General features: G+C 42.8%; 1 protein-coding gene and 2 long non-coding RNA genes across 15 annotated transcripts in view; 1 reads left to right on the top strand and 2 right to left on the bottom strand.

Annotated features, from left to right (window-relative positions):
* LOC144304773 (uncharacterized) overlaps window positions 1-2,710 on the bottom strand; it is a 76,218-nt gene extending 73,508 nt beyond the window's left edge. For all 7 annotated transcript variants that reach the window (XR_013371742.1, XR_013371746.1, XR_013371740.1 and 4 more), the window contains exon 1: window positions 446-2,710. This is a non-coding gene — a long non-coding RNA (uncharacterized LOC144304773). The remainder of the gene's footprint in view (window positions 1-445) is intronic.
* ITPRID2 (ITPR interacting domain containing 2) overlaps window positions 1-14,459 on the top strand; it is a 110,918-nt gene that overhangs the window by 69,317 nt on the left and 27,142 nt on the right. For 3 of the 6 annotated variants that reach the window (XM_077883325.1, XM_077883324.1, XM_077883322.1), the window contains exons 4-11: window positions 3,503-3,748; window positions 3,980-4,025; window positions 6,910-6,959; window positions 7,797-7,853; window positions 10,106-10,145; window positions 10,226-10,324; window positions 11,542-11,750; window positions 12,628-13,319. In XM_077883325.1, the coding sequence (XP_077739451.1) occupies window positions 3,538-3,748; window positions 3,980-4,025; window positions 6,910-6,959; window positions 7,797-7,853; window positions 10,106-10,145; window positions 10,226-10,324; window positions 11,542-11,750; window positions 12,628-13,319 (1,404 nt within the window). In that variant the 5' untranslated portion in view covers window positions 3,503-3,537. Of the gene's footprint in view, window positions 1-3,485; window positions 3,749-3,979; window positions 4,026-6,909; window positions 6,960-7,796; window positions 7,854-10,105; window positions 10,146-10,225; window positions 10,325-11,239; window positions 11,297-11,541; window positions 11,751-12,627; window positions 13,320-14,459 lie in introns of those variants that run through there. The other 3 variants (XM_077883323.1, XM_077883326.1, XM_077883327.1) reach the window with 3 other exon arrangements.
* The window catches only part of LOC144304772 (uncharacterized), a 130,780-nt gene continuing 126,769 nt past the window's right edge, over window positions 10,449-14,459 (bottom strand). For both annotated transcript variants that reach the window (XR_013371736.1, XR_013371738.1), the window contains one exon: window positions 10,449-10,927. This is a non-coding gene — a long non-coding RNA (uncharacterized LOC144304772). The remainder of the gene's footprint in view (window positions 10,928-14,459) is intronic.

The following is a 14,459-nucleotide window of genomic DNA, read 5'->3' as shown; positions in this document are numbered from 1 at the left end:
TTCAATAAGTGAAACACCTTGGGCATTTTTTTTTTTTTTTTGAAATTTCAAGGCTGAGAATGCAATGAAAACCCTTCAAAATAGCTTGCTGTTTCAAGGATTTCCTTCCCCTACTATTTCTGTATCCTCAACATCTTGCATTAAAAAGTATCATGTAGAAGAAAACACGCAATTGTGCTATTGGAGACTCAACAATTTCTATATTCTATGCTAATATTACCTGCTGGGGTCCCCCTACCCTTTCTTTATAGATTGATCCTGGCATTTGGCTTTTAAATATAAAATATGGTACACCGTCACCTTTCTCAAAAATTCTCTGTTGTCTCAAAGTATTTAAACAACAAAACTGTACTGAAAGTGTAAGGGGTACAAGAAGAATCCAGAATAACGTCACAGTGTGGCCGGGAAGCCAAACGTACCCTCAAAGGCCAGTCATAGCACTTACCGCACTTTTCTGGCTCAAAATGAGTGACCTAGACATTCAGTTGTGTATCAGGAATCGTGGGAGAGAGGAGATCAGAGTGATGGAAAGATGTGGTCCAGGAAAGGTTCTGCAATTCATGAAGGCATAGGATGGAAAGAACAGCAGCCCATTGAGATGCAAGGACATGGAGTCATGGAGTCAGCAGCAGCATGTGGAGATAACGCTGAAGCTGGGAGCCCCAGAGAAGGAGGGTGGGGTCGGACAGGACCCAGGACAAAACTGAGAAGACAGCATAGTTTTTCTCTGCCTGGTTTCTGACCAACCCTTTCAGGGCCTCCTCTCCCACCACTTCCCACTCTCTGACTTGCTCACTTTTCCAAAGAATGCCAGGCTCTAGCCTACTCTGAAGGGTCAGTAAGTCCAGGCTCTAGCCTACTCTGAAGGGTAAGTCAGGCTCTAAGCTACTATGAAAAAGGGTCAGTAAGTCCAGGCTCTAACCTACTCTGAAGGGTAAGTCAGGCTCTAAGCTACTGTGAAAAAGGGTCAGTAAGTCCAGGCTCTAACCTACTCTGAAGGGTAAGTCAGGCTCTAAGCTACTGTGAAGAAGGGTCAGTAAGTCCAGGCTCCAGCCTACTGTGAAGGGTCAGTAAGTCAGGCTCTAACCTACTCTGAGGGTCAGTACGTCCAGGCTCCAGCCTACTCTGAAGGGTCAGTAAGTCAGGCTCTATCCTACTCTGAAGGGTCAGTAAGTCAGGCTCCAGCCTACTGTGAAAGGTCAGTAAGTCAGGCTCTAACCTACTGTGAAGGGTCAGTAAGTCCAGGCTCTTGCCTACTCTGAAGGGTAAGTCAGGCTCTAAGCTACTGTGAAAAAGGGTCAGTAAGTCCAGGCTCTAACCTACTCTGAAGGGTAAGTCAGGCTCTAAGCTACTGTGAAGAAGGGTCAGTAAGTCCAGGCTCTAACCTCGTCTGAGGGTAAGTCAGGCTCTAACCTACTCTGAAGGTAAGTCCAGGCTCCAGCCTACTCTGAGGGTCAGTAAGTCAGGCTCTATCCTACTCTGAAGGGTCAGTAAGTCAGGCTCTAACCTACTGTGAAGGGTCAGTAAGTCACGCTCTAACCTACTCTGAAGGGTCAGTAAGTCCAGGCTCCAGCCTACTGTGAAGGGTAAGTCAGGCTCTAACCTCGTCTGAGGGTAAGTCAGGCTCTAACCTACTCTGAGGGTCGGTACGTCCAGGCTCCAGCCTACTCTGAAGGGTCAGTAAGTCAGGCTCTATCCTACTCTGAAGGGTCAGTAAGTCAGGCTCTAACCTACTGTGAAGGGTCAGTAAGTCACGCTCTAACCTACTCTGAAGGGTCAGTAAGTCCAGGCTCCAGCCTACTGTGAAGGGTAAGTCAGGCTCTAACCTCGTCTGAGGGTAAGTCAGGCTCTAACCTACTCTGAGGGTCGGTACGTCCAGGCTCCAGCCTACTCTGAAGGGTCAGTGAGTCAGGCTCCAGCCTACTGTGAAGGGTCAGTAAGTCAGGCTCTAACCTACTCTGAAAGTCAGTCAGTCCTTAGCAGGATCTTGCTACAGGGCTCTGAAGGGCTGAAAAGTCTGTTCAGGCTCAAAAAAAAAAAAAAAAAAAAAAAAAAAGGCTGGAGTGAACCTTCACGCCCTGGGTCTGGTTCTGGTTCCACTGCTGCAGCTCAGGTGGCCCTGGGCAGTCAGCGTGCATTCTCCATTCTCGACACTACCTTGCAGACATTGGTAAACCCCCAGAAGCGGGTGTGTGATTCTCCATAGGATTTTATAGTCTTTAAACCAGATGAGCCTTAAGGGCGGGGGGAGGGCGAGATGCCCAGACGCCTTTTTAAAATTAGTTCTGAGCCCCGACGTCATCCGTTTCTCGTCGCATCTTGCAGACACCAAAGTCCAAGCAAATATTTCTGCATTTTCCTGGCCGTCCCTTGCTCTACTTTCCTTCCTCTCTCCCGTCCCACGCGGGATTTCCGGACGAAGCCTTCTTCCTCGGTCCCTGCTCACACACAGCAAAGCCACGACCAATGACTTTCTTAAGGAAGAAAGTGGCGCTTCACCAAGTTCGGCCTTTCCCAGTTCTGACATTTTGGCAAATGCCAGCTACGCGCCTCTTTGCATCTTCATCCTCGACCCTGGGACCCGGGGAACAGGACGGCGGCGACGGCGGGCCGGCCGCGGGCGAGCGAGGCGCGTGGCCTGGCGCGGCTCTCCCGCGAGCGCACTTGTCGGGCAGCAAAGCCTGCAGACAAACAGGCCCGCAAACGTCCGCCCCTCCGCGGGCGGCGGCGGCGGCGGCCCCCAGCGCCCCACTCCGCGCCCCGCCCCGCCCCGCCCCGCCCCGCGCGCCCCCGGCCGGAAGGGGGCGGGGCACGCCGCCGGGGGAGGGGCGCGCAGGCGCGCGGAGGCCGGCGGGGCCCGGGGCGCGTCGGGCGGGGGCGGGGCCGGGGAAGGAGGCGGGGCTGGAGGGAGGGGCGCGTAGACGCTCAGAGGCCGGCCGGGCCCGCGGCGCGTTGGGGGGGGGGGGCTGGGGGGCGGGGCCGGGACCCGGGGGCGGGGCTGGGGGCGGGGCCGGGGAGGGCGCGCAGATGCGCAGAGGCCGGCCGGGCCCGCGGCGGGTCGGGCGGGGGCGGGACCTGGGGGCGGGGCCGGGACCTGGGGGCGGGGCCGGGACCTGGGGGCGGGGCCGGGGAAGGGCGCGCAGAGGCCGGCCGGGCCCGCGGCGCGTCGGGCGGGGGCGGGGCCGGAACCCGGGGGCGGGGCTTGGGGCAGGGTCCGGGGCTGGCCGGCGCCCGTCCTCCGCGGCGCCCGCCCGGGCCACTCGCGCTCCCGCGCCGCGCCGCGCCGGCTTGATGTGAAGCGCGGGCCGCCTGCCCCCTCCCTCCCCTTCCTCCCTCCCTCCCTCCCTCCCGCCCCCTCCGCCTCCGCCTGCGCCTCCGCCCCCGCCCCCGCCCCCTCCGCCCCCTCCCGCGCCCGCGCCCGCGGCCGCTCCCCGGGGCCCCCAGCCCGGCCGGGCGCTGACAGCAGGGGCGGGGGTCCCCGCGGCCGCCGCGTGTCTCGCAGGCTCGGGCCGGGGCGGCGGAGCGCGCGGCGCGGCCATGGACCGGCCTCTGGCGGCGTCGGCGGAGGCGGAGGAGGAACTGGAGTGGCAAGTGGCGAGCCGGCGGAGGAAGGCCTGGGCCAAGTGCCGCGGCTCCTGGCAGGCGTCGGAGACGGAGGACCTGTCGGCGGAGGCGACGACGCAGGAGGAGGACGAGGACGACGACGAGGACCTCCCGGGCGCGCAGCTGCGGGCGGCCGCCGGGAGAGGTGGGCGCGGGCGGGGGGCGCGGGGGCGGGGGCGGGCACGGCAGGGCCCCCCGGAAGGTCCTCCTGGGCGCCGGAGCCGGGGCCGCGGGACCCTCCGGACCTTGAAATGCGCGGCGGCTCGGGGCCCGGAGCCCCCCCGGGGACGCGCGCGCAGCCTCGCGGGGGGCGGGCAGGTGGACCCCGCGGGAGCCCCCGCGCCGGTAACCGGGTGTCCCCCGCTCTGCCCCGCAGGGAACGTGCCCAACGAGAAGATCGCGATATGGCTCAAGGACTGCCGGTGAGTCCGGGCTCGCGCCCCGCGCCCCGCGCCCGGGGTCGTGCGGCCGCAGCCCGGTGGCCCCAGGGCCTTTGCGAGCGCGCAGCCGGAAGGCGAGCCGGCCGACGGTTTCCTCCTCCAGAAGATTAGAAATGCAAGTACTGTGGCCGCTGAGCGTCGGCGGCCGTGGTGAAGGGGGTCGGAGACCCAAGGGATCACCAGGCCGTGGCCTTACTTACTATTCTCCTGCCTCCTTCTTATCCGAAAGGATTTTCACGTTTCACGCGGTTATTTTACTTTTGACATCTGTATATCCGGCGTGGAATGATTTCCCTTTCAAATGCGTCTTAGATGGATTTAATGATGAACACCCACTGCCGGGGCTTCAGTTTTATTTTTGTGCCTTAATTCTGTTTGGACAGCTGTAAAGCCAGCTAACTTTGTTCTTGGAGTTCAGTCCTTGGACATGCGATTGTCAGATGGCACTGGAATGCACGAAGGGAAGTGGGGCTTTGAAGGCATTCAGACGGCGTAAATCTGTTTAATTGCATGCTCTCTGGCAACTGGTACAAATCTTAGATGAAGTACGAGAGGATGTGAATCATATCGCAAGTAAATCATTCTGCAGTAAAAAAGAGCTCGTTTTATATTTTAATTTTTCCCCCAATTTATTTCCTACTTGTAAAATCTCATATGGAGAATGTTACTTTTTTTTTTTTTAAATCAGTTAAGGTGTTTGCTTCTGCACGTAGTTGCCATCTCCTTTTGGGCTTTTCTTAATCTTTTTGTTCAAGTACCAGGGGTAGGGAAGTGGTGTGTGTGTGTTGGGGGGGGGGGGAGGAGTGATTTTTCCTATATGCCAGCTTATTTTTCTTCCTTAGACACAGATAAAATATTGGCCGCTACTCCATTAATGTCCTGTATTGATGAATCACCAGGATTTTTGAGTAATTTTCATGAATTACCAAGCACTCTTCACTACAGAACTCCTTAACCTATATTGGGGGTGTCATAGATTTCTTGAAATATGATGAAGTATACAGATCTTCTCTCTAAAGATGCACCAAAAATGGTGTTTAACGGCAAGAGAAAAATCACATGGTGTTTACTTTAGGATGTATAGGAATGAAGACAGTAAGTAAGTAGATCTTGAGAGATAAATGCAGTAGGCAAATGTTATTCATCAGATTTACCATCTCTGAAAATTCCAAAAGTTTTGTTGCTAATCTTGTGTAGGCAGATTACATAGTCTGCTGCTCCTTCCCTCATAGGTTTCCTTCTTGTTCCTTACAGTTGCACCTATTTTGTACAAAAGGGGTATTCATTTGTACCTGGGAATGCTAGAGCAAACAGTCTTGTAATGCTAGCTGTATTAATGCAGATTTGACTGCTAGGATATATGCAACTGTCGTTTATTTTATTTTATTTTTTTCCTCTAACAGTTTAGGATCCTTCTCAGAGTTGGGCACATACCTACTTTGTAACATTATTTATCAATGTTCTAAAGCTGGCCTTTTTCCCTTGATACATTCTCATTTTTTTTTTCTTACTGCTGTCCATATCCTGAATAAAGATACCATTTGTCATTCCTTTAAGGGGAGGGGGTCTTTATTTTGATCTTTTTTTTTTTTTTTTTTTTGACTAAGTGGAAATAAGTTGCTTGAATTAGCATCTAAGAAAGGATAGTTTTTGAGAGAATTTGGAAGACAGCAGTTAGAAGAATGAGAAACTGGTTTCTGAAGGAGAATGGCAGTCATATTCTCTTTGCCATTTTCTTTTAGTGCACAGATCAGTAGAGACATCTGCAGAAGGAGTAATAACAGTGTTTTGTCCTAAGAAAGTAGCCATCCGGGAAGAAAAAGGACTTTATAAAGGCATAAATTTCAGTTTTATTAAAATATATGCAAAAACTCAGTTCACAGTTTTTATTGTCTTTATAGTAGTTGTGATTCTTTTACATTTCAAAAGCACTGATTTTCTAAGAACTGCCACTGCTTGTATACTTGCAGAAAGTTTTCACATTCAATTGCCATTTCAGTAATATTTTTCTGAGACTTTTTTATGATCCGATCCCATATCTGATGTGAATTTGTAACAGGTATAAACTGTTACTGGCGGATGGTTCAAATCACAAAACAGAACTTTCAAAAGAAAACAAGTGTTTCTTCTTATCATTTACTTTTGAGAAAGAAATGAAAAACATTTTCACGTTAAAAGATTTCTAAGTTATCTGTGTTTGAACAGAAAGAATGTGAAAAAACTGTAGCAATGGCTGGTTCTTAAGGTTGATTCTCAAGCCGACTTTTTCGTTTTCAGAGTTAAATGAAGATACACGTATTTCATAGTTTAAAAACAGAAAAAAAACCCCTCAAGCTTCTCCATTTAGACCGAAAAAGATATAGTAGTTGGGGTAAGGGAGGCACTGAGTGATGCTTTAAAATGCTGGTGGTAGGTTAACAAAAAAACTGTTGAGTCTTATTTCTAACTAGATTCTGACTGTCAAATTTTATTAAGGTAAAGATTTGTTTTCTTTTAACTCTGTTTCCTGTTTCTAGGGAAGGGATTGAGGGAAGCAGACATTTTCTTAATGTCTGCTGACATTCTCTTTTTCTGTTTTTGTAAAGAAAATGCTAATCCATATCACTTGTAATTACAATTCTTGCTCTTAATTGCTGGCAGATCAGACGTGTGATTAAACCATTCCTGGTGAACTGACTTGAAGATAGGTGTTTGCTTAGTAGGATATTACTTATGTAACATGCTTGCATTCCTTTTGTGTTTGGGGAGGAGAGTTAAACTGTGATTAGAAGCTTGCTTGGCTATGATCCTTTAAGTGTAAAGTTGTGCAGTGACAACTCTCCAGCAGCTTTTTAATACTAAGGTTTATATGTTTATGTGGTTTCAGTACCCCTTTGGGAGCCTCACTGGATGAGCAAAGCAGTAATACACTCAAGGGTAAGCGAAAGTCGCCTTTCTAAATTTGTTCTTTAGGAGGGCCCTACTTTATTTGTCCTCTGAGTGAAAGTATAACATATATAAATCGTAAAAATGATGTTCATTTTATAAAATACGCCATTCTGAGAGAAAAGCCATAAGAAAGAAACCTTGTCATAAATCATAGAACAGTGAGTGAATAGCGCAAGCAAATTACTGAACCTTTCCACAATGTGAAACTCTTATTTTTATTGTCCAGTTAGATATTTTGAAGATTAATTAAATGTAGAAATATATGTAAACATAAGGAAAATACTAAGTGAACTGGATCAGCTTTAATATAGCATTTCTTTGCTTACATTAACTGAAATTGCCACACCTGAAATTTTACCACCTGTGGAAAACAGAATCCTAAGTTCAAAGTACAACAAGAATGTGCAGGTAGTGGCAAGGCATATAAAAAGCATTTATAGTATTAGAAAAATCTAGCTTGAGCTCCTGACTATTAAGGGAGGTAAAAGCAATGATTGCTCTGGGATCTGACTTTCCATGAAACTCCTGGGTAAGATGTGAGCTAAATGACTGTCTTCAAAGACAAAGTAAGTATAAAGTAGTCCTTATCGGGGCTTTTAACAACTTTACCTGGCTGCGGATCATGGTTTGTTTGTGACAAAGTAAAGCTTATACTTACTTTTTGAAATTATATAATGGGAATAATTTCTGAGTACATTCAGGTCTGAAAGACTTTATTGTGTCTTATTTTTTGCTTAGTCAATTTGCTTTAGGTTAAAACTATGATTTTATATAGAGGTTCAAAAGAACAGAACACCAGGATGAGTCTTCTAATGTTTCTTTCAGGTGTACTTGTGAGAAATGGAGGCAGTTTTGAAGATGATTTGTCATTGGGAGCTGAAGGTATATCTGTTTGGAAGAACTCTATTTTCATACAGGTTTAACGTTTAAAAAAAAAAAAAAAAAAAAAAAAAGAGTTGAGTGCTTTCAGGTATTCATTCCTCAGAGCCAAAGTCAAAGGTCTTGAAAATGGCTCAGACACATTTTACAGAACGTTTTATATGTTAGTAATCTAGTCAGAGCTTGTAGGATACATGTAGAAATGACTCTGAAAACCATTGTGAAATGTCCATGTCTCTTCCTTGGACTTAATTGCTTAAAGGAACTGTTTGGGGGCAAACAATGGTCATAGAACTGAGGGAAGATTTGCCCGCCAGAAGGAAGGAAACTTAAATATTTATACATGGGAAGACTAAATTGAAGCTTATTTTTAGTGTGAGGTAGCCTTATGTCAGATTTACAGCTGCGGCTTATCTTTCTCTTTCATTCAAGTGTGTCCTGTCTTTCCCCCTTCCTCTTTTTCCAGATCTTTAGAACACTAAAGGACCCACACACACACACAAGAGTTATTAGAATTTAATTAGAAATCATTATGCTGATGTCTATTCCAGACTGCATTATTTTAAAAGTGTGTTGTGCCATGTTTAAATTTTCATAGATGTTATTATCTTTTCCAGTGGATTTACAGTAAATGTAGAATTGAATCGAATCGAATTGAATTTTTATTATTTTACTGGTATTGGAAGAATGGTAGCTGGGTTCTTAATGTGTGCTTTTTTATCAAAAAGAATTAAGAATTTTGTTAAATCATTTAAAATTATAAGTTGATGAATGGTGAATTTATCTGTTGAAGGGAGTATCCTTGATCTTTTGCTGTTTTAAATGTTTGTATGCTATTTAGAACCTCCTAACCTTTTAACTCTAGAATATGTGATTATATTAGGTTTTATTATTTCAGTTAATGTGTTTTCAAGGAATAAGCTCTGTAAAGAAGTTAAACTTACTGCTTCCCAATCAGTACAGTTGAGCATGTTGTCAACTCCTTACTAAAATGCATTTCAGTGTTACTGTAAATAGCACTTTTGATATCTGTCTTAATTTCACAATATGGATTTTTTTTTTTAAGTCTTCTTTTTTGGAGCAGGTTTAGGTTTGCAGGAAAATTGAGGGGAAGGCATAGAGATTTTCCCTGTATTTCCTGCCTCCGTACTTACGTGGCCTCTTCCATCATCAATGTCCCCCACCGGACTGGTACATTTGTTACAATTGAGGAAACTGTAATGAGGCATCATAACTACCCAACCTTTACATTATAGTTCACTCGTGGTCATGTACATTCGTGGTTTACAGGAATGTATAATGACATGTATCTATCATTATGATATCCTAAGTATATTTTCTACTGCTCCAAAAATCATTTCTGTTTTGCCTGTTCATCCATATTGAATGGATTTGTTGGAAACCAGAACCTAAAAGGAAGTTCCACAGAAGAATGGAGATTCTATGTTGTTTTACTTACTAAAAATTATTTCAAGACTTTTTTTCATCCATTCAGCAAATAATTTATTGAATGCTATGTGTTAGGCACCTTTCTGAGTGGATATACAAAGAAACATAACAAATTGCCATTGACTTTCCAGATCAGAAGTGGAAAGAGAAATCTGGTACACTGAAATAAATACATTTATAATTATTTTCATTCTTTGTATTTGTCTATAAAAGTTAAATGGAGTCAATTTAACTCACTCTAAATTTACCTGTTTAAAACTTGTGATTCTAGGATAAAGTTAAAAAGCAATTTTTTTAAGAAAACTTATTTTGAAATGAGTAGAAATTTTCAAAGTAGAGGCATGAAAAATTGGTTGTAACTGGGATGAATTTTCAGCCTTTAAAAAACCATACTACAAATTTATGTATACACGTAAAAATGTTAAATCATGTTTTTGCTCTTAAGGTCTTCTTTAGTAACAGCTTTTAAACTTATTAATTAGGACCACATTTACTACAGGTGCTGTATATCTTCTTACTATTTATTTCTAATTGTTAAAGAAATTTAATTGGTTATTTACATGTCTTTTAAGCATTAGTGAAGGGAGTAGTTTTACGCTGCTAACAAACAAAACCACCTTTCTGAAGCTACTGGTTTGCACATACTGATCTGTATATTACTTTTAACGATGCAGATTTAATGAACCAAGAGAACGATTTGGGATATTAGACATTTAGCTGTAATACTTAGCTAATCTGTTTTTTTGATGACTATATATTACAGTTGTTACTGTCTTAACAGATCTGCCCTGCATTTATTCTTTTAGCCAACCACCTCCATGAAACGGATACTCAAATTGAAAACTGGTACGTAGCTGTGCTGTTTGTTCTTTTTTCAAAAATGAGAACATTTATGAAACTAAGGTTTTATATAATTTTGTTTATAGCAATAATATCTTGGCCAAAGAGAGAAGACTGCAGTTTCATCAGAAAGGGAGAAGTATGAATTCCACTGGATCAGGGAAAAGTAGTGGGACAGTTTCAAGGTAACTTATTCTGAAATTATACTACTGTTACATTGTGTTATAGATGACCTACTCTTACCACTTTTTCAGTCTTGGATTTGGCTTAATAATATGAAATCAAAAAGAATCCAAAAGGTTTCCTTCGTTGCTGTTTTTTTTAATTAAGACTAAATAAAAAGCTAAATAAAAAAATAATTTTTTTTTAATTAAGACTAAATAAAAAGCAGCGAATGTGTTTATAATGCTGCTGGAATTCCTGTCAGAATGAATATTTTGAGTGAGGCCTTTCATCGACTTAAAAGAGGAACTCCATAGTGGAATGACTTCTTCCAAAATTCTCCATTTTTTTTAGGGTCTTGAGTTACTCTGACATAAAAGTCAGAATAAACTTTACAATGTAAAGCTTGATATTTAAAGATAGCTTTATCTTCAACATATTAAATCAAAGTTATTCAAAATATATATTAAAATAGGCAAGTATGTCTACCTGTAGAACAGTTTAAATTGTTATCCAAATTATTGTATTGGAATCTGAGCATCTTCTCTGAAGCAAATTGAAATTTTCTTCAGCTCAAGTTTTATCTCTAACATTTTCCTCAGTGAATCTCTAAAGGTGGATTATTCCTGGTATGAGGAAGAAGAGATGAGAAAGCTTTAATTCCCAGTAGGATCACAACAAGAACTTACCTTTGAGTAACCCATTCTCTCCATACCTTACTCCTCCTACTTCCTGAGTGAAAGTAGTTAGAGAAAATTTGAATGTAAGCTCCTCCCTCCCTTTCTGAGTTCACCTTGTTACCTGTACAGCATCTTATAGTGCTGGCCAAAGGTAGCAGAAAAGCTCACGTTCTACAGGATGCCCTGTGCTACCAACTTCCTAATGTGTTTTCCCTTTTCATTTCTCTCCTAATCCATTTATTTCTTATTCTCCCTCAGCTGTCCTCTGTTTTAGCTGCTTTACTGGGACTCCTTTAAAATGACAAAGAAAATAAGGTGAGGAATCAAATTTAGGGAGTCTTGCTGAGTATCTGCTGAGGGACTAGCTCTTTTTACCAATATTAACAGATTGAAAGAATGGACTCTTTAAGAGTCATATATCACATTTAGTACACAGTATATAAAGATGCTGAAGTAAATAGTGATGTTAAGAGCAGAAGCTCTTTTTTTATAATGTGATGTGAACTCTAAACTTATATCTTGATGTTTTTTCTTTCTTTTCTTTTTTTCTTTTTTTGTAGTGTTTCAGAATTGTTGGAACTTTATGAGGAAGATCCTGAAGAAATCCTTTATAATCTTGGATTTGGACGAGATGAACCAGATATTGCTTCTAAAATTCCCTCCAGATTTTTTAACTCATCATCATTTGCTAGAGGGATAGATATTAAAGTATTTTTGAGTGCTCAGATGCAACGGATGGAAGTAGAAAACCCAAATTATGCTTTAACAAGTAAGGTTTTTAAATATTAGCATCCACAGTGAGATGTTCTTATTTTTTTGAAGCCTTACTAATTTTTAGGAATAGTACTAGCAACTTAATTATTGAGGTTAACACAGTAGCCATTTTACTGATTCTGAATTTTTATTTATTTATAGAAGCTAACTTTCCCCTCCTCATCCTTGACTTTAGTGTTACTATAACTGACATGCAGAACCTTGTACTTAAGTTTATCTCCAGATTGCTGATGTTCAAAAAGGAAAGAGGGGGTGGCTTGTTACTATTAAAGTCAGTCAGTTTTAGGTGCTTTTCTGTAAATTTATAATAGCATGGCTAACTTGATAATTTTTATGTATATCTTATTTTTCTCTGTTGAACAGAAGTTCCAAAAATGGGGTCTTTAGGTGGTCCTTTGAGCAGCTTTAAGAATCTATAAATCTAACAACCCTTCTTCTCCCTCCTGACCCCCCTCACAATTAGGTATAAAATAGAGACTTCAGTGCATTTTCTTGGGAGAACATCTGCAAGAGTTTTAATGGACTCAAAGGCATAAAAATAGAATCAGAACTGTAGATCAATAGCTAGTCCTTTCTGTTTTATTCAGTGTTGTCCTGCTTTGTGCTTCTTTCTGGTTTTAAATCATAAAACAAATTCTTACATAAATTCTTAAAACATAAATTCTAGTGCTTAGAATGAAAAATCTTTCTCCCTCTCCCCGGTAAATACAGGGAACTTTTTTAAACATTGGATAAAGAAAAAGGTTCTGGTTTTGTGATCTTTGTGATCTAAGTTCAGTTTACTGGAATTCTGAAAAATAGTGATTTGTTTAATATGTGTATACATATGTAGACAGATCGATATAAAATTAATGTAATTTCCTTTTTTGTAGGCCGTTTTCGTCAAATTGAAGTGCTTACTACTGTGGCCAATGCATTTTCTTCTTTATATTCTCAAGTCTCTGGGACTCCCCTCCAGAGAATCGGAAGTATGTCCTCAGTGACTTCCAACAAGGAAACAGACTCACCTCCGCCTTTAACCCGAAGTAACACTGCAAACCGTTTAATGAAAACACTATCAAAACTAAATTTATGCGTTGATAAAACAGAGAGAGGAGAAGGTAGTTCTCCTTCCTCAGCAATTGAAAAAGGAAAGATTCCAAATGTTTCAGTGATGGAAGAAAGTGGCAGTAAAAATGATCAAAAGTCTCAAAAAATTGTAAAGAAGAAAGACTCCTCTTCTATGTTGGCTACAGTTAAAGAAGAAGTATCAGGGAGTTCAGCAACTGTTATGGAGAGTGCTGGACTTTGTGATGAAGCAAATAGTGATTTTAACCAAAAAACTGAAAGTGAGCAAAGTAAAGAAACTCAAAATCATGAGATGAAACTGGGTGAGGAATCTGGTATTCTAGAATCTGATTTAGGTAACGATTTTAACACTCCTAGTCACAGTGAGCCAGAAAACGGCAATGTGATGAAAAGTATCCATGTGTCCACACCTGAAAAAGAGCCGTGTGCACCGCTGACAATCCCATCCATAAGAAATATAATGGCGCAGCAGAAGGACTCCTTCGAAATGGAAGAGGTAGGTAAAATATTACTGAGACCTGTTTCAAATAAGGATTCAGGAAAAAAAATGCCAACAAATATAAAGTGAAAGATGGCTAGTAGATTTATACTAGAAGAAAATCCAAATTTTGACTTTTCAAGTTTTAGTTCTGTGTTTCACAAACCAAGAATTGGTCACAGGACTATGCATTGCCAGGGTAACGTGACAATTAGTTCTTCTCTAGATCCTCTGTTGTTCACTGCTGATACTTGAATTTTAACCCCTTCCTTTCTCAGTTTAAGATTTTGATACCCTGAGAATGCCCTGAGAAGAGTATATTTAAATTAAAATCAATGTTGCATAATAGTTAAAAACACAGGCTCTGAAATCAAACAGAAGTTTGGGTTCTTTCTTTCTTTCTTTCTTTCTTTCTTTCTTTCTTTCTTTCTTTTTTAAAGATTTTACTTATTAGAGAGCATGTGAGAGCCAGTGAGCACAGATGGGGGAGGGGCAGAGGGAGCAGCAGACTCCCCGCTGGGCAGGGAGCCTGATGGGGACCAGGACCCTGGGGTCAGGACCTGAGCCAAAGGCAGACCCTTAACCAACTGAGCCACCCAGACACCCAATTTGAGTTCTTTCTTTTGCCACTAAATGCTATGTGCCTTTGTGCAAACTTTTCTCAAAGTATCTTAGTGGAAAGGATAAGCTAAATGTGAATAAGGTTTTGGGAAGGATAGGTTTTGGCAAGAGACTGGAAGGAACCTGAAGATATTATGTATCTGAAGGGGAGGCTATGGAGCCTCAAGGAAGAAGGTTTGAAACACCCCCAAATATGATTTCTGCAAGCCCAGAAAACCAACGTTTGGTTACTTTTTATTTCTACTTCTAGGAGAGATATTCCTTCATTTACATAAATGTCAAATTGGGTGACATAAAGAGACTCTTTTCGATGAGGTCAACTAAAACGACTTTTGAATGGCCAGAGCTGATACTAGGATTGGCACTGTATAGTTTGAGACAGGAAACTGAAGTTTATCAAGCGCCTACCTTGTGGCAGGCACTGTACCAGGCCCTTGAAGTACTTTTCTCTTTAAGTCTGTGAGGCAGGCAGTGCTGGTCTTATTTTACGCATGAGGAAACTGAGGCATACGTATACCGCTGAAGAGTTGTGTCTCT

Source organism: Canis aureus, chromosome 34 (assembly GCF_053574225.1).
Source record: "Canis aureus isolate CA01 chromosome 34, VMU_Caureus_v.1.0, whole genome shotgun sequence".
Taxonomy (NCBI): Eukaryota; Metazoa; Chordata; class Mammalia; order Carnivora; family Canidae; genus Canis; species Canis aureus.
Note: the sequence above shows the minus strand (reverse complement) of the source record. Positions and strands in the feature narration are given on the sequence as shown.